The 18,408-nt window shown below is 43.3% G+C and overlaps 1 protein-coding gene across 1 annotated transcript in view; it reads right to left on the bottom strand.

Annotated features, from left to right (window-relative positions):
• ACAD9 (acyl-CoA dehydrogenase family member 9) overlaps nucleotides 1-17,771 on the bottom strand; it is a 38,301-nt gene extending 20,530 nt beyond the window's left edge. Inside the window, exons 1-12 of the mRNA XM_066613532.1 lie at nucleotides 17,614-17,771; nucleotides 15,458-15,551; nucleotides 14,767-14,868; nucleotides 13,464-13,570; nucleotides 12,384-12,484; nucleotides 7,588-7,666; nucleotides 6,583-6,757; nucleotides 5,563-5,636; nucleotides 4,395-4,470; nucleotides 3,011-3,081; nucleotides 2,271-2,390; nucleotides 1,021-1,149 (exon numbers count right to left, since the gene is read on the bottom strand). Of these exons, the coding sequence (XP_066469629.1) occupies nucleotides 1,021-1,149; nucleotides 2,271-2,390; nucleotides 3,011-3,081; nucleotides 4,395-4,470; nucleotides 5,563-5,636; nucleotides 6,583-6,757; nucleotides 7,588-7,666; nucleotides 12,384-12,484; nucleotides 13,464-13,570; nucleotides 14,767-14,868; nucleotides 15,458-15,551; nucleotides 17,614-17,739 (1,254 nt within the window). The 5' untranslated portion in view covers nucleotides 17,740-17,771. The remainder of the gene's footprint in view (nucleotides 1-1,020; nucleotides 1,150-2,270; nucleotides 2,391-3,010; nucleotides 3,082-4,394; nucleotides 4,471-5,562; nucleotides 5,637-6,582; nucleotides 6,758-7,587; nucleotides 7,667-12,383; nucleotides 12,485-13,463; nucleotides 13,571-14,766; nucleotides 14,869-15,457; nucleotides 15,552-17,613) is intronic.
• Nucleotides 17,772-18,408: the final 637 nt, after the last annotated feature.

Raw genomic sequence — 18,408 nt, forward strand, 5'->3', positions numbered from 1 at the left:
CATCTACCAATTCAACTGAACTAGTGAAGCAGATCTCCATGACAAAGTGTGTTTATATTTCTGACATACAAGGCAGAATGTTTCCAGTGACCAGGTCAGGACAGATGACCTGGAGGGAAATCCACAGATGCTAATTCAAAAATGCCAGGCACACCAGTCCAAATGGTTTGTTCTGGTTGCTATACTGAGGCAAATCCTGGGATCCAGGACATTGACATTACATTACATTGGCATCCTATCCCCGCCAAGTGAGACAGAGTCATCTTTCATGCTCTATTTGTCATGACAGCACATTTATTTTTTATTTAAAATGTGCAAGGTTGGATAACTACATTTGTCACAGAATCTTAGACACAGCATATCAGAAAAGCATATTAAATATTACATATAGCTATACTGAACTCTAAAAAAGAACAAACACAGGCCATCTGGAGTAAAATGTATTTAATTCCTGCTTTCCATCTAACCCAAACATTTTTGATGCTACCGTATTGCATAATCCCAGTTTTATATACCTTTTGAACATTGTATTCTGTGTTGTTTTCAGAACTGTGAATACAAAATTCTGGCTGCTACTATCAAACAATAAGCCTGCTATGCTTTACCTTAATATTTATTGTACTAACAATTTGAATTCATAGCACAATATTTTATTCATTTGTACCACAAAGTTATCTCAGTACTTTTTGCACACTGGGCCAAATCCATCCTAAATGGACTTGTAAACATACTGAACTCAAGATGGACCTTTGCAAAATAATGAACTACACTACCCATTATAAGAGTATATTCTCAAACCCATTAATTTAAACAAGAACTCCTCTCCAATATTTGAACAGATTGGGAGAAAAAGTGTTATTCTTTCCACAAATGTTTCCACATATCTAAAGATACTGAAAGGCAGTGACACTTATCAGAAAATAAATATCAGACTCAGGACTGCATCTGTACCAGTCACTAGTTTAAAGTTAACCATTAGTGACTGGATGCAATTTACAGGGCAGAAGTGTTCATACTTACTTCAAAAATCAGAAGTATCCTGCAATCTCGAAGGTAACGTTCATACGGATAGTCTTTCATGTAGCCAAGGCCTCCAAGAATTTGTAAAGCTTCACTCACACATATCCAGGCACCTTCAGAACTAAACACCTTCCAACATTGAAATAATCGCAGTTATTCTTTCCCGAGTAGACAGCATTTTGTCTTAAAGTTGGGAATCTAAAAGGAGCCATTCCTGGGATCCAGCCAAGTGCTTAGTGTGTTCAAGAAATGGAGCCCATTTGGAGCTATGAAGAGCTAACTTGGCAGGCAGGGGCATGGCAAGTTTCCCAGAACAAAAAACAAAATGCATGCAGCTCAGGAGGGCTAGGAATCAAAATAAAAATACATACATCTCAACTTCTGATACTGATCTGAAAAGATACTTCCATTTATTTACTAGATGAAACATATATAAGCAACATTCTCTAGATCTTCCTTATTGCTGGCATTTTACTTTCATCTTGCAAGTGTCAAGCTATAATAAGGAATACTCTTATGACTCTGAAAACTACCAATTTCTTCTGAAGATAATTTAAACCAGGGGTGCTCACACTTTTTTGGCTCGAGAGCTACTTTGAAACCCAGCAAGGCCCAGAGATCTACCAGGGGGGAAGGAAGCGTCTGACAGACACCCCCTTTAATGTATGGAGCCCCTGCTGGAGTCTAGTCAGTTTCGTCAGTTTTGTTGCTGCATGCCTGAAGAGCAGCTAAAGTGTCAGTTTTAGTGTCAGCTAAATATGTCAGTTTCGTCTAGTCACTAGACGAAACTGACATATTAACAGTTTGGAGAGACAGGGCTCCGTGATCTACTCATTTTGCCTCGCGATCTACCGGTAGATCGCGATCCACCTATTGAGCACCCCTGATTTAAACTCATGAACTTCTTCTTTCACTTCAACAAGATACCTTCATAGACAGATAACACAGCTATAACGTTTTTAGGAGAATTTTATAGAATTTGTGTACTTTTCAGCCACACTAGACGCTGTTCCAGAACCACCTTTCAGAGCGCGATACCATAGTCTTTCGAGACTGAAGGTTGCCAACTACTCTGTGTACAATGGTCAGGAAACCTACTTGTGCAAATATAAGAAAGATAGGACTAGTTTCCATAGGAAAAACCAAGCACTTATCTACTGACACCCATCATTTAACCATCATACCAATACATTTTACTTTGAATGCTATACATACAGATACCAGCAGTTACAAACAAAAATAAAGCTTACCTTAACCATGGCTGCTTCAACTGAACAATCTGGAACCCCTGGTCTGTCCATCATTCCTGCAGTGAGGTAGGCCATGCTCTCCATGACATATGCTTTCCGAGCCATAAGTGCAAACTTCTCCTGACAAGTGAGCAACAAGAGATGCTAACCAGATTTTATTTTGGAGAAAATGAAATGGCAGCTCTGCAATCGATGCAATACTTTCTTTTGTTAAGAACCCTTAACAAAAAAATTGCTATCATAAACCTCAGATGTGTGGCTCTTAGGGCATTTTTCTTCCCAAACTCAAAGTATAATCTGCAATGTACTTTATTCAAGGCTTCCACCAAACACAAGTAGCCCTGCCCATATTAACTTTGATTCAGAGGTGCTCTTCTGCTAGTTTTTCCCACTCATGGAAGGGCTGTTTCCAATATAGCAAAAAAGTGTAACATGGCAAGATTTCCAAACGCAGAGAAATTCTTCCATTAGCGCAAGCCCTTTTCAAAGTTTTTTTTGAATGGCCTGCTAGAATTTCTATGTTACAGTATGTACCTTCTCCATTCGCCATGTTTCTTGATATACTGTTGCACTATACTAGGAGAAAAGTTCCACTAGCACTTACACAAGAGTTCACAAAACAGCCCTAATATATTTTCTCACCAGATCCAAAAGGTAATTCCATACAGGCATATCCTTCCTACCATTTTTAACCTTATTTCCACAAAATATGGGTAAAATCCATATAAGTTCTCATTTACCTGAATTAAACCGAATTCACTCAGCTTCTTATTAAACTGTTTTCTTGTACATGCATACTCTGCTGTCATTTCTTTAATAAAGAAGAAAAGAGACATTAATCAGGCTATAACTGTTGAGGGAGTGTGAAAATGTAATATTTCTTAAATAACCAATGTCAATTTTTGGCAAGTTTCTACACAACTATTTTTAATGAACTGAAACACATGGTCTCATCAGCAAGATGGGCAACTCTGCTGCATCAGATCTAGATAACAGCCCATTTGAATCTACCTAAGTATGCTTGTATCATCTCTGCAACATCAACTACACATTTTGTGACACTGTGCAATAGCTCTGTGTTTTAATGCAGCAGCTCCTATGATTGGGCTATAAGAGTTTCTTTGGCCAAACATCACCAAGCGCTGACACTGGTAACTTCGCATTTGGTGGTACACCAGAAAAGCACAGATCAAGCATAACAAATAAGATGGGTGATTAAATGCATTTCTCCTAGAAAAAAATTAATATTTAAAAAGTTATAATAAAAGTAGGTAGGTAGACAGAATTCATTCCTAAACATTCACTTCTGGAGATCCAATAAGCAACACTGTATGGGAGTTGGTGTGCTGCATGTACATTGGCAGGGTCAATTTGAACTAAAGTAGTACCTGCCGTGGAATGCAAATTCCACCATTTTCCCCAAATCACATGCGTGTTAGAACACAGACACCCCATCACCATCTCCCTTCCCAGGGAGGTGAGGCTATGCAAGGAGAGTCAGAGTGTAGTGTGCAGAGTCCCCAGCCCCTTACTTCTATTTCCAGTGCCACTTTCTTCTCTCACTTGTCCAATCAAGACAGGCATGGCATGCTGTTTATTTCAGATAGGAAAAGTGGAGAAAGGAGGTGGCACCAGAACTCAAAGAAGGGGGACAGACTCCACTGAGTCAATGCTTCACCGGTCCTTGGCCACCCCAACTGCTTAGTGGGTGAGGAGATGGTGGTGGCGGTGGTGGTAGCAGTGGTACTTTTCTTTCCCCACCAGCAGCACTAGAGGGTGGGCTGCCACTGCCCTGATCCTCTCCCCATGACTCAGTGGATGGTGGCAGGGAGTGTGTGTATCACCTGTCCTCAATTTCCAGTTTAAAGCAATCATTTCAGCTAGTCTCACTGCTAAGTCAACCCTGTACACTTGGGGTTTGCAATGATAAACCCAGGAAATCTGAGTTGGAGATGGAAATTTTTTAAACATGCACTGAGGTCACATTAAGGAACCTCAACAGGTCACATTATTTCTTGTCTATGTGAGATGGCACTAGCCATTGAACAGACAGTAAAAGGCTATTCTATAGAAGCAGAATGAATACAGAAACTTTTCCCAGTAGCACAGCAAACTTAGTTTTACCTATCAGTTTCTTAAGCATTCCGGCTGATGCACTGCCCATGCTAAATCTTCCACTGTTTAGGATATTCATAGCAACCTGTCATGAAGATAAGGAGCCTCTGTTCAAGAAATCATACTTAAGATGTTTTCTCCTATCCTAATGAACAAGAGCTTTTCCCTTATAGGAGACCATCTGTTTAGCCAGATATCTGTAGCCTTTTATCTACTATACATCATGCTCCTCAGTAACTGCCAAGGACAACCCAGTTAGCTTCCCAATAAGATTTTGCCTTTCTCATGCCTTTGTTGTGATTTTTCTCCTCTCCCACTGGCATTTTAGTGGTGATTATTTTTAGGATTTGGTTGTTTTAGGTCTCAGTTGGTCCATCTGTTGTTAGCTACCCTGGGCATCATTTTGCTATGACAGAAAGATAGTACACAAACATTTATAATAAATAATGACATTCTCACCCAGATAATCCCACACAGTATTTTTACCCATGTTCAGGTACATCACTCCCCCGCCCTCCCTGAAATATAATATTCTTTGTCGAGATAAGCATGGTGTCAGAATGGGAGACAAGGAAGGTCTTAAGAGGCTATCTACAGACTGAAAGGAACACCACAAGTATGGAGGAAAATCTTGCTTCCTCCAAAGCTAGCAGGGACCAAGGCCTACCCCTAAACACTGCTCTCGGCAAAGAAAAGTATAGCTCTGACTTGATAAGAATTATGAGAATTATGCTAAGTGCATGCTCTGTTGAAGCAGTGCCAAGAGATTGCATCCATACTTTGATGCACACCTAATTTAGGCCTGTGATTCCCAAGACAGCAAGTGAGAAGTAGGCAGATAGATAGGCATCTATCTCCACAGTTGGATCAGGCTTGGGCTGGGAGGACAGAATACAGAGAGTGGCAAAGAGGAGGAACAAAATCCTTCTGGGTAAAATGGGAGAAGCTGCATCATCCTCTCCAAACTGTTTGTGCTTTGATTATTATTAAGATTCCATCACTCCCACTAATTCTACTTCCTGCCTCCCACCAAGATATTCATCTTTTAGGGCTAAGATCCTAAACAGTGGCAGTAACTTGAATAGAATACTATGGGACTAACTTCTGAGCAGGCAGACACTGGATTCTGCTGTAAGTTTCATATCTTAAATGTAAATAGTTACTTTCTAGGTCTTACCTTAAATCCTCCTCCAACTTCTCCAATAACATTCTCTATAGGAACTTTTGTATTTTCAAAATGTACTTCGCAAGCTACAAAACAAGGAGTGCATTACGCAGTATTTAAGGAGCTACTGTTCACATAACATAATAATGTCTAGGCCTGAAGTTACAGGGTTTAGGGTCTGGGGGTCAGCTTCAAGAACACACATAGTTCTTCCAATCTTCTATGGCATGACACCCACCCCCCACTCTATCCATTTGTGGCTCTCCCCAGTCCATGTTAAAAGGAAACCAGGTATATCCTAAAAGCCTAGATTCTCAAAGCAATTAAAATCAGAGAGCCACATGTGACTCCATTACACTCTCCTAATCCGATATCCCTACAGTTTCCAAACTCTCCAGGAGTTTGAAAAGCACAGTAAGTCCTTGCGGGTTTGGGGGAGGAGGCAGCGGGGCCAGGGGGAAGGCAGCGACGTGATCCCCAGGATTGTGCCGCTCAGGGAGGCTGCAGGGACTGGGATGCACTCACCAGTCCCTGCAGCATCGTCCTGGGGGTGTGGGGAGCTCTGCACAAGTGCCTGCAGGGCTCCCCAGCTGGTTCGAAGTGAAAGTAGATGATTGCGCTCCACTTTCGGTTTTGCGGAAGTCACTTCCTGTTTTATTGTAAAACCAGAAGTTGCGTTTTTTCCATATTTTTGGCCATTCCGAGATCTGCAGCAGTGGTTCGTGGCCTCTGTAGGCCTCAGAGAGCTTTCAAGCTCTACCAGTGTGCTCCAGTCAGGCTAGGAAGGCTTGAGGCAGCAATTTGGCACCCACAGATAACTGAAATCTGCTGATGCCAAACCCGTGAGTAACGTGGGCCCCCTGTATGCAAAACTTGCAAAATATATTAACCAGAATTTATTTTATTCTAATGAAAACTGAGGTCCTTTCTGGAAATTTGAGAAAAGAAAGCCAATTCCAATAATCTGGATTTCTTCTCAAGTTCCAGAGGATTAATAAATTCTACATTTACCCTAGTTCACGTATTTCTTACTATTAGATCCACGAATGCCCAGCTTATCTTCTGGCTTTCCATTAGTGACCCCACCAAAAGCTCTTTCTACAATGAAAGCAGTAATTTTGTCTTTTACAGCACCATCTTTCTCAACAATCTCAGTCCTTGCAAATACTGTGAAGATATCCGCAATGCCACCATTTGATATCCATATCTGTAATTGAAAAAGAAAGAAGCATTTTTGTTCTGCTTGAAAGGGAATAATACAGAGTTCAGAAAATAAACAAACAAGCAGACTTCTTGCTTTTTTCTTCTCCCTGCCAATGATAACTCTCTGCCTTAGAATGGGTCATTTGGCTTTAAGAAGTCCTTTTGCACATTTTCAGGCATGGTTCAACACAGTTGGGGGAGGGAAGCAATTCCTACTTGCGGAGCCAATCCTCAAACATTAAATGTGAAACTTCAGTGAACGAAAAGAGAGTGTCTGCCATGTTAGGGCTGGGTTCAAGGCAAACCATTTATACAGGGTGACACAAAAGTAGGTGGACAGTAAATGATAACATTTATTCCACCTACTTTTGGGTCACCCTGCATTTTTAACAGAGCCAGTTTTCACTAGGTTTGGATCTTGTTTAGCTAACTTTCCCTTAAGCACAACTGGATCAGAGAGGAATGCAATGCATAAGACACTCAACTGATTTAAGCTACAATCCTATACACATCTACCTGGATAAGTCCAATTGAATGCAATGGGACTCTCAGTAGACATATGCGGAGAGCCAGGACAGTATAATGGTTCTGGTATTGGAAGATCCAGGTTCTAATCCCTGCTCAGCCATGAAGCTTTCTGGGTGACCTTGGGCTAGTCACCATCTCTCAGCCTCGCCTACCTACCTCACAGGGTTGCTGTGAGGGCAAAAGGAGGGAAGGAACTGTGTACACTATCCTGAGCTCCTTGGAGGAAGGGCAGTATAAAAATATTTTTTAAAAATCAATAATTTATGCTGGCAGAACATGAATCTTGTTTTTCTAAGGACTAAGTACCTTTGAACCATTTAAAAGGAAACTTTTCCCATCTTCACTCAATGTAGCTCTTGTCTGGATGGATGCAGCATCACTTCCACTGAAATATAAAATGATGAGAAACAGGCATGTAATTGAAAGTTTTATACCCTGCTTTCTACTCTCCCAGAAGTTCAAGGCAGCTTATATAATAAAACAGATGTTATAAACAAGACCAATAAATACAATAAAAGCAGCCAACAGAAACATACGCCACCCTAATAAAAAGTGGCACAAAATAAAAAGGCCTTGGTGCAAAAGGCCAGCAAAGAGGGCCAGTCCCAAGTTTGAGGGGGAGAGATCTCCAGAGGCTAGATGCCACAACAGAAAAGGTTATGCCAAAGGTTGCTGCTAGCCAAATATCAAAAGAAAATAGACAACAGGGCAACAACAAAAAGGCCATCTGTGCCTGCAATGACCTCATATGACAGGCACAGGAGGAGATGTTCCTAAATGTCCCAGGTCATCATCACCAGCTCAGAAACAAACTTCATCATCAATTGTGCTCAGAAACAAACTAGCAACCAATGAAGATGGGTTTACAAGAGCAACTGTGGTCATATTCCTTTAATCTTCTAAGAGACAACACGTGCGTTTTGTACTAGTTGAAGTTTCCAGGCAGTCTTCAGAAGAATGTATTACAACAGCTGAGTCTCAATTTTTCCACTGTATTGGTAGCCATAGCCAGATTTGCTTGATCTGGGCAAAGACAAAGTTGGCCAACCAGCTGAAGCATCCCCAAACCGTAGACTTGCTCCTTCAAGAGAGTGCAGCCCTGTCAAGAATGAGGTGATGGTCCATATCCCAATGAGTTGGTCTCTTATTTAGCAGTACCACCATCTTTAATTTAAGCTTGTTCACTTTCATGCAGTCCATTACTTACATCATGTACTTATTCAGGATCTACACTGCTTTTTTCAGCAAAAATGGAAAGTAGAAAGAGCTGGGCATCACTGACATATTAGCAACAATCCAAGACTTCTGATGACTTTCCTCATAGATCACATGTTGAAAAACATGGGGGACAGAATGAAGCCCTGAGGGACATCAAAGGCAAAAGCCATTGTGCCAAAGAGGGGTTTCCCAGCATCACCTGCTACAACCTACTACCCAGGAAGAAACCAGGCTCCAATGTCTCAGGAAGTAAGTCCAGAAGACAGTTAATAGTCCTGAAGTTAAAAGGTTCAGATGAGCCAACAGGGAGCCAATCCCCTGTCCAGTTCCCAGTGCAGATCATCCTCTAAGGCAGGAGTCTCCAAACCCCAGCCCGGGGGCCAAATACGACCCACAGCAAGCCTCTATCCGGCCTGCGGCCAACCTCTTGTCCCCTGAAAGCCTCTGGCCTACTCAACTGAACGTGACCAGAACTTTGCTCCGATTGTGTCTGGAGGGTGTTCTGACGGCCAGAGAGGTTGAATGAATGAGCCAATTCATTGATTTATTCAATCATCTAAGTTCCATCTCTACTTTATTTATTTAAATCTTATATTTAAATTTTTTTTTCCGGCCCTCCACACCACGCCAGATATTTGATGCGGCCCTCTGGCCAAAAAGTTTGGAGACCCCTGCTCTAAGGTGACCAAAGCCATCTCACTTTCAGAGTCAGGTCGGAAGCCAAACTGAACTGGATCCAGAAAACTGGTTTCTTCCAGGAATCCCAGAATCTGAGTCTTTGGGGCTATGAACACCTTGCCCAGAAATGGAAGGTTGGAGACTAGCCTATTGTTCTCAAATATGTTTGGGTCAAAAGGATGGCTGGACCACTGTCAACTTCAGGGCAACTCTTTCAAACAATGATCAATTGACCAACCTCCCCACCCATTCTGTCAGTTCTCTCTGAATGTTTTAACCAGCCAGGATAGGCAAGAGTTGCATGCAGGTGCAGACAACTAGACACTTCCCAGGATCCTGACCCTGTCCTCAGGCTATACAAGCTGAAAAGAATACAAAACAGGACAAGCAGTTGCAGTGGAATCAGTAATAGGATTACTGAAATCAGTGTCTAAGTCACCACAGATTTGAGCAATTCTGTCTGCAAATAACATTTATCTCACAAACTGGCCACAGTGGATTACCAAGCAGTCCAACACATCCTTCCAAAGACGAAGATGTAACAAGGTTCTGAGTAACTGAAGGACTCTGCGCAGACATACTGGCGGCAAGGTAGTAAGACTTCTTTGATTCTATCACTGCCACAGAGTAGTTCCTAAACTGCAGCCTACTGGTTGCAGAACACTGTGTTCTACTGCCTTCATTGAGAGTCTTCTGCCACCATTGCTCTAGCCATCTGCCCTGCCAATATCACATCGGAGACCACTCCGGTATGTTCAAAGATGGATAGTAAGCAGGATGGGTGGTACACCAGCAGAATCCCTATCCTGTACTGCCTTCCTAGCCTTAGATAAGGAAGCGTGAAAAGCTGACAACCTCAGGTGAGAAGACTTAACTATGCAGATGTAGTCATGACAGACCACTGCGAGTAGTCCTCCCTGCACCCTCCCTATTTTCTATCAACACTGAAACCTGGTGGACTGAGATGAGAGAGATTCACCCCATACAATCAGGTCTCAATAATAAAATCCAGGTTGGCTACTTCACCCAGAATAATGTCACAGATAACAGCTGTTTGATTGCTGACCAACCTGATATTTAAAAGCTGCAGTTTCAGGTGGTGTAACCATCATTAAAATCACCCAGACTGTGCTGGTTAGGGACCAGGGACAGAGACAGTCTGCTAATAACTGTCTCTACTTTACCCCACCCTCCGCTCACCATCGCATCTACCTCTGCCCATCACTGTATAAATGGCACCTGAACTTCCCCCACAACCGCACCAACCTTACATACTAGCTGGCTGTCCTAAAAGCACTAAAGACAATATAAAGCTAAAGAGCTGCTCTGAGCCAAGAAATTCATTCAGAAACTGATAGTCCCTATACCTCAAAGTAAACGAAGACTTGGTATCTCTGCCAGGAAGAGCTAAACATGTCAATCAACATGTCAATCAACATGTCAATTTAACTTTCTGAACATTTTTCCTAAGTTGCTGCAGCAAACAACTGTACCAAACTACTAAAAAAAATTAATTTGAATGTCAGTGTATTTGATTGGTATGCTACATACAACATTGCTTGCAAACTTACCTTCATGTTAATATACGGGATACTGTATGATTTATGCTGTGACCAACATTCAGTCATAATTAAAGTTACAATGCATTAGTGCAGTGTTTCTCAAACTGTGAGTTGGGACCCACTAGGTGCGTCACAAGGCAATTTCAAGTGGGTCCCCATTCATTTCAATATTTTATTTTAATATATTATACTTGATGCCACCATGGTATGTTACTACATTTGGGGAAAAGTTACAGATCTGTACTTTGAACAGACTACTACATACAGGTGCAACCTATTTATCCACAGATTTTTTATCTGTGGATTTGATTCAACATGAATCTGGTGGGGGGAATTGAAAGTCGCACACACCTTTGCCTCCTTTGCCCTGCGCTGGCGTCTTGCTCCATTTCAAGGCAGCCCAAAACACTGCAAAAAGGCTCCGCCTGGCACAGGCAGGGAAATTGCCCTGGAGCCATGGAAGAGGTTCCCCTTTCAAAGGAACAGTAACACTCCTGGAGCCCCTGAGGAAGCAAAGAGGCTGAAAGGGGGGGGGAGCCGAAAACCTCTGTAGCCAGAACATGTGCAGCATGGTGGAGCGCTCTTGCTCTCGCTCACACACACACAGGGGCAGGTGCGGTAGTATCAGAGGGGGTTGCTTTAAAAAACCAGGGAGTGTTTGCCAAATTCCCCCCCCCCAGACTGAGATGGTGCAGGCTCTCCAGCCTACACAAACAAAACAGCCCAGCAAGCATGTCTTCCCAGCAAGCAAAACATGAGATTTAGGCTACAATTCGATCCACACTTTCCTGGGAGTAAGTCCCATTGACTAGAATGGGACTTACTTCTGAGTAGACAGGTATCGGACTGGGCTGTCAGGCTACAATCCAATCCACACTTTCCTGGGAGTCAGCACCATTGACAACAATGGGGCTTACTTCTGAGTAGCAATGCATAGGACTGGACTCTTAAAAGCTCAGCATCCCACCTGTGAAAGAAGCGGGGACAGCTGGCAACCAGGAGGGCTGAGTATGGAGTGGTGGAGGGGGAGGCGACTGAGAACAGCTGCCTTAGTTTCCTTCCATCCCCAAGTGTCAGGCTGCAGCGTATTTGCATAACTCTATGCAATTTAGCACAACACATTTTTTCTTAATTGAGGCAGATCATGAAACGGAACTCACGCGCATCAATCGGCTCCACCTGTATATGCTTTTAATATTGATAGTAAATGGGACTTGCTCCAGGGTAAGTGTGGGTAGGACTGCAGCCTAGATTGTCAAAACATTTCCTGCTTGATGTCACTTCTGGACATGATATCACTTCTGGTGGGTCTGGACAGATTCTCATTCTAAAAAAGTGGGTCAAAGTGCTAAAAGTTTGAGAACCACTGGACTAGTGGGTAACAGTCTCATATATTATTTGATGTCAAGAGATGCAATATGATAGTATTATTCCTATACTGCAGACAATAAGTTAAGAGTGAATAGGATAAGGCCATCTGGAAAGCACAAGACATAAGAGGAGAGGCTCCAATTCGTATCTCACAGCGCAATCCTACACATGTTCAATGGGACTTGCTCTCAGGAAAGTGTATATAGGATTGCAACCTCAGTCACTGCATGAGATGTTCAAGGTTTTTTAAGACTTAAAAGGTAAATACATTACCTTCCTGGTTCAGTCAGACAAAATGCTGCAATATGTTCCCCAGATGCCAGTTTAGGTAGATACTTTTTTTTTTGTTCCTCATTGCCTGCAATAAGAATCCCCTGCCAAGGAAAAAGCAACAAAACAGACCATTTACTAACACCCCTAATATGGAGAGGCAAAGCTTCTCCTACACTTCTTGCTTTAAAAGTTAATGAGAAGGGTTATGGTTTAGGCATTTAGACTTTAATAAAAAGGAACTAGGCTGTTCAAGTAAGCTGGCATCAAATTGTTTCATGCTGATAATTGCTTCATGCATGTATCTAGGGCCTCAGCACTTCAGCAAGCCACAACAGGAAAAAAATTCTCAACACACAGGATCTCCATTCATGCTTCTCCCAATTCAACCCACTGATTAAAACCTACATATGGACTTCCTTTGTGCTTTCCATTCTGCACCTGGTGGGTAAACCTCACTCAACGCTTAGATACTGAGAATTAAAGTCACTACTGAAATTTCCGGGGGCAGGAACAGCCCATAGAAAAAGATAGGGGACAGGACAGAATTAAATGTTGAAAAGATTTCTCCATTTACCCCATTTCCACTTCCCTTACCCTCTCCTTTGTATCAATAAATAGATCGAAACCTGTTGGAGCAAAGATCCATCCGTTCATACGTTATCAATCTCCCCACACAGATGGAGTTAAATAAACAAACACACACACACAATATTAATTCTTCAGCAAGCTAGGTAAGTGGATGAAGTTTTTTTCTGTTTTTCAGAACTATGATGCTTAACATATCCTGACTGAGAATTAAAGATATATTTTTTGCTTTAATGCCATCAATCTTCAGACCCAATTTTCATTAATGCCCTCTCTTTTAAAGGATTCTAAGATGGGTCTGGCAATCCTGACCTTTATTACTCATCTTTCACTAACATTTTATTTCACAAGCATCTTATTAACCTTCTTTATATATTTTGCCTATTACAGCAGGGAGACTGCTTTGTATGTGAGTGGAAAAATGTGCAACAACCTTTCATATACTAAAACGGCAGACTCTTAGTATGAACAGCACTTCACTAATGGGAAAATTACCTTTAGTCCTATAGCCTGGTGTGCTGCCAGCGTAACTGCAATAGCTCCATCTTGAGAAGTAATTTCTCCTAAACGTGCATATGTTGTATTTGAAAGTCCAAGGCCACCTGTAAAAAAATAGTCACCAAACATTTCATTGTTGTAATACCTCTACACACACACTCTCTACACACACATTCTCTCTCTCTCTCTCTCCATTGAAATCTTTGGATTATGACTGAATTTTGATGTCAAAAATGAAACGGGGAGGGATGTCTTTGAAGAAGCACTGATATAAAGAAATTGAGAATGGGTGGAAGCACCATAAATTATATGCCTAGGTTTCTGCAAGTCCTCTGAGGAAGGGCTGCCTTGATTGGGACAAGTCTCCTACAGAGGAAGAACCTAATGTGTGAGTTAGCATGCTGTCCATCAGAAATCAAAAACATGCTGCTAAGGTAGCCACCAGCATCAGACAGTTCTTGATGCTCTATGTTTACACACAACTGTTTAAATATTTGACAAACAGCTTCTGCTATTTTGAATGTGAAACTGTTGGTCCTTGTGAAGTAGGGAAAAAAATAAAAGAACTGACATCTGGTTCAGACTGATACCAACATAAAGTTCATTAAAACACCTTTCTACCACACAAGGACAAATGTCATGGCCAATACTTCCTTCAAAATCCTGCTCTCTGCCCCCCCCCCCCAAGTCCTTTAAGATCAATTCATATTCTGTCAAATCAGGAGAGGCCAAATGCATCTATGATAATATTTTTATGAGACATGAATGAACTCTCCCACACTCAGATCAGAGCAAACATTTTTGGAAGATGTTTAACACAGAAAAGTTCTAAAGCTCTCAGATCACTTTTCTGAGCCCATCTTTAAATCCCCCCCCAAAGAACCACTTCTCAATCACTCAATTCTCTCCTTACTAAAAGTACCCAATACACTGACTCATGCCAATTCAAGAAAGGAAATATTACCTTATGATAAGTTCTGCTATTCAGTCCTTCTGACAGAGTCAGTATTCCTCACTATAATGCAGGGGAGAGTGAGTGAATGAGTGACTTCATTTCTCCTCCCCCCCTTTAAAATAGCATCACTATAAATTGTGTGCAAGGAAATCTGTCCATTCAATTCTTCGATGAAATCATTCGTAAAATTTGCTGGGCTGAGAGATACAATTAACATTTGTTCATCTGTCTGGTAGGCAGCAGACTTGTGTTTGAGTACATGAATGAAGTACATGCAATACCTCAAGGTGTCTTATACCAAAAGAATGAACAGTGAAGCCCTAATCTCCATACACTTTTACTTACCATATTCCTCTGGAATCTGTATGCCAAAGAGCCCCAGGTTCTTCAGTCCAGTAAGGGTTTCTTCTGGAATTTTAGCATCTTGGTCAATTTTTGTAGAATCCACTGAAAATTATTGATGTGCAAAATTACTGGTCAAAGACAGTACAGACCCATTCAGTCCATTCTAGCAAAAGCCTGATTGGGGGTTCAATTCTAAAAAATTCATGTTTCATGTTGCTGCTATTCAGGAGCAAGTTCAAACTACTATGGCAAACGTGATTTTTCCCCCCTATAGGAGAGATGAGATGTGGACCTGAATAGCAGATACCCTCCCCCCAATAAGTTACTGAGTTAAGTTCCATGGAATGAAAGACTAAATACACATCCCAACAGCAAAATAAAATGTTGCTTTTGCAAAGATGCCACATTTTTCAAATTATTTCCGTGACTGTAAGGCATCCAGGTTTTGGATATAATACGGATTCATTAGTGTCACAATGATTCTCAATAATAGAACAGTAGAAAAAAAAATTTCTGTTTAAACTCAACAGTAAACCACTTTTGTGTAATTACACTACATGCAGCTGCTCTCTTTTTGCCAGCTAAATCTATGTTGGGAACCCAACCATATGTAGATAGCAACAGGCCAAACTCCCTATTGTTTGATTGCTGCTTTATAGAAAAACCTATATGAAATGAACATAAGTGATACCTTCTTCATTGAAGAATTTCTCTACTGGTCCAATAAACTGGTTGATTTCTTCCAATTCTTCATTGCTAATCTCAGGATAGGGGAAAACCTCCTCCTAGAATGACAGATTTTCAGAGGATTCTCACATAGACCCTTGCTGTTTGTTTTCTGAACAGGTTTGCTCTGGCACTGAATTTAATCCATAGGGGTTTTTGGGAGGCACACTATTAAATCTCAGTTATTTTAATGCAGATTCCAGGGGAGCTGTTTCTAATGTTTCAGATCTCTGAAAAAGCAGACAATACTGTGCAACACATTTAGAGAAAGGGAAAACTGAACAAACTTATTGCTTTCATGTTAAGAAAAAATACGAGCGGGGCCTCTGTATCAGTGTATCTGGATCCTCTGTATCCGCTTGTATCGTACAAGCGGGGCCTCTGTATCTGTGGAGGATCCATTATCAGACCTGCCACAGATACAGAAAATTGCAGATAAGTGAACCCACTATTTTGGGCCCCTTATGGAGCTGCACACCGGGTCCGCTCCAGAGGGCTTTCTGAAACCCACAGAGGCAGCGCGTGTCTGCCTGCTGCCTCTGTTGGCGTCAGAAAGGCTCATGGAGGTGAAAAAAATGCCACTTCTGGTTTCCCAAGGGAAACCAGAAGTGATGTTTTTATACCTTTTAAGGCATTCTGAGGCCCAGGAAAGCCCTCCACTTTGGGCCTCAAAATGTCTTAAAAGGCATAAAAATTGCATTTCTGGTTTCCCTTGGGGAGGGAAGTGGGCAGACAAACGCTGCCTCTGCGGGCTTCAGAAAGCTGTAAGGGGGGGACCAAGTCGGAAGGTCCAGGTGGGGCCTAAGTCTGGCTCAATGCAAGTCCGGGATCTGCGTATCTGTGGATACAGGATCTGCGGATATGGAGGCCCCACCTGTATAGTCACAAGAATCTATCACTTTAATGCAATATCCACATTTCACTCTATTCCCATATTAACTATATCATTATTATATTAACAAAGACTTTAGATAATAGTTAGCATATTCATTAGTTATATTAAGAATATTTATATAGAACTTTTCAACAAAAAATAGTTTATAAAGCAATTTACATAGCTAAACAATATTATATTAAAAGCAGCTGTGACTGCCTTTACACATATTACCAGAGTAATGTACCTGACCTATTCCTTCTTTGGAACTTAGTGCACTTAAGAAGGGCACAGAAGGAAAAAGGACAAATCCCATTTCATTTGCAAGGATGCTAACCAGGGGATATGAGTATCATGCAACTCTAACAAATTTTTATTATTTTTGTACAATAACATTTTTATTGTTATTTTACTGAGTAATTTGAAAGATTGGAACAGAAAGTACCCACTTCCTGTTAACATTCAATAAGTCTCTTCAAGTCCTCTGCATTCCAGTTCCAGAACTTAAAGGACATTTGAGTTCTTTTCCAGGACATGAGGTTAAAAAAAAAAAAAGAGTACATATCCTGGAAAAAGAGTACGTCTTGTCACCTTCAAAATCTAGGTTATGATCTCAGGAGCAAGAGACAAAAGGTAGTTTCCCAGCCGTGCAGTGCAACTCTATGCGCATTTACTCAGAAGCAAATCCTACTGAGTTCTACATAGGATTTGTTCCCAGGTAACGGCTGCACACCTTTAAAGACTGGAAGGGGGAAAATGTCCCTTTGACATTTATAGCAACCAATCGCACAAGTGAAAACCAGCGGCCAGGCGACTCTGAGGGCGTGTCAGGAAGAGGGCTGCGTGCAGGGACGTGTGGTGGGCGGGGAGGCAGGTGAGGCAGAGCCTCCCCACTGCAGTCCTTTGAAAAGCACTGCTTCCATGTGAGGCACCCACAACCTATGCGCAGAACGAGGAGGGAGGGAGTGCAGAGCGCATGGGCTGTGGGTGCCTCACAGGGTGGTGCTTTTCAAAGGTGGGGAGGGGAGGCTCTGCCCTCAGCTGCCTCCCATGCCTCCCCACCCACTGCGCGCCCGTGCTGAGTATTGTGCCTTCCCACGAAGGCATGCGGTGAGGGAGGGAGCGGGCTGTGGTGCCGGCGCCTCCCACGGCGGCACTGCCCTTCCAAGGACTCCAGCGGAGGCTCTGCCTCACCTGCCTCCCCGCCCGCCCGCCCCAGCAGAGCGGCAGCCCCCGCGCAGCCTCACCTTCTGCAGCTTCCCCAAGAAGAGCTCCTTGGCGAAGGCGGGCCGCGAGCAGCCGGTGCGCAGCTGCCGGACCCCGGCGGGAAGAGCGGCGCGCCCCAGGCGGAGCAGCACAGCGAGCCCACTCATGGCCGTCCGCGGGTCCCTCGGCGTCGCCCTCACACGGCCGGCGCGCCGCGATGACGCCACAGTGGGCCGCCTCCGGGGGAAGGCGCGCCCCCGCTGGCCGGAGCCGGGACTGCGCGGTGCGGGTCGAGCGCCGGCGCCCCCTGGAGGAAAGGCGGGGGCGGCGGTGTGGAGGCGCGTCTCGGGCCGGCCCTGCTCTGCTCTGCGTGGCTCTGACCTCCTGCTGGCCGCAGGCAGAAGGGGCCGCTCACGACCGGGGGCAGTCACCCCGGCCGAGAGGGAGTCTGGCCTCCTACGTGCACTGCCCCAGTGCTACCTGAAGGGTCTCTGTGGTACCGCTGGGCACCTGCTGCCCAGCAGCCAGGCCTGGACCGCCATACAGCAAGCAGCGGCAGGAGGCTCGGACCGGCGGGCAGAGCTCCAAAAAGCCCCCCCTGAGCCTCTTACTGGTGTTCGTCACGTCACATCTGGCCTCCCACCCCAGAAGGAACTGGTGATGATGTCATCACCAGTTCCTTCCAGTGGGACTTCAGACAGGCGGACCGTGTGAAGTGGCCCAGCAGGGGACAAACGCTGAGAAACGCTGCACTACATCAGCCGTCTCCAACGGGAAAGGTGTCCTCGGAGCAACCGGCACTTACCGTTCCTTCCCCGCGGCCGATCTCCCCAAAC

The sequence above is a fragment of the Tiliqua scincoides genome, chromosome 2 (assembly GCF_035046505.1).
Source record: "Tiliqua scincoides isolate rTilSci1 chromosome 2, rTilSci1.hap2, whole genome shotgun sequence".
Taxonomy (NCBI): Eukaryota; Metazoa; Chordata; class Lepidosauria; order Squamata; family Scincidae; genus Tiliqua; species Tiliqua scincoides.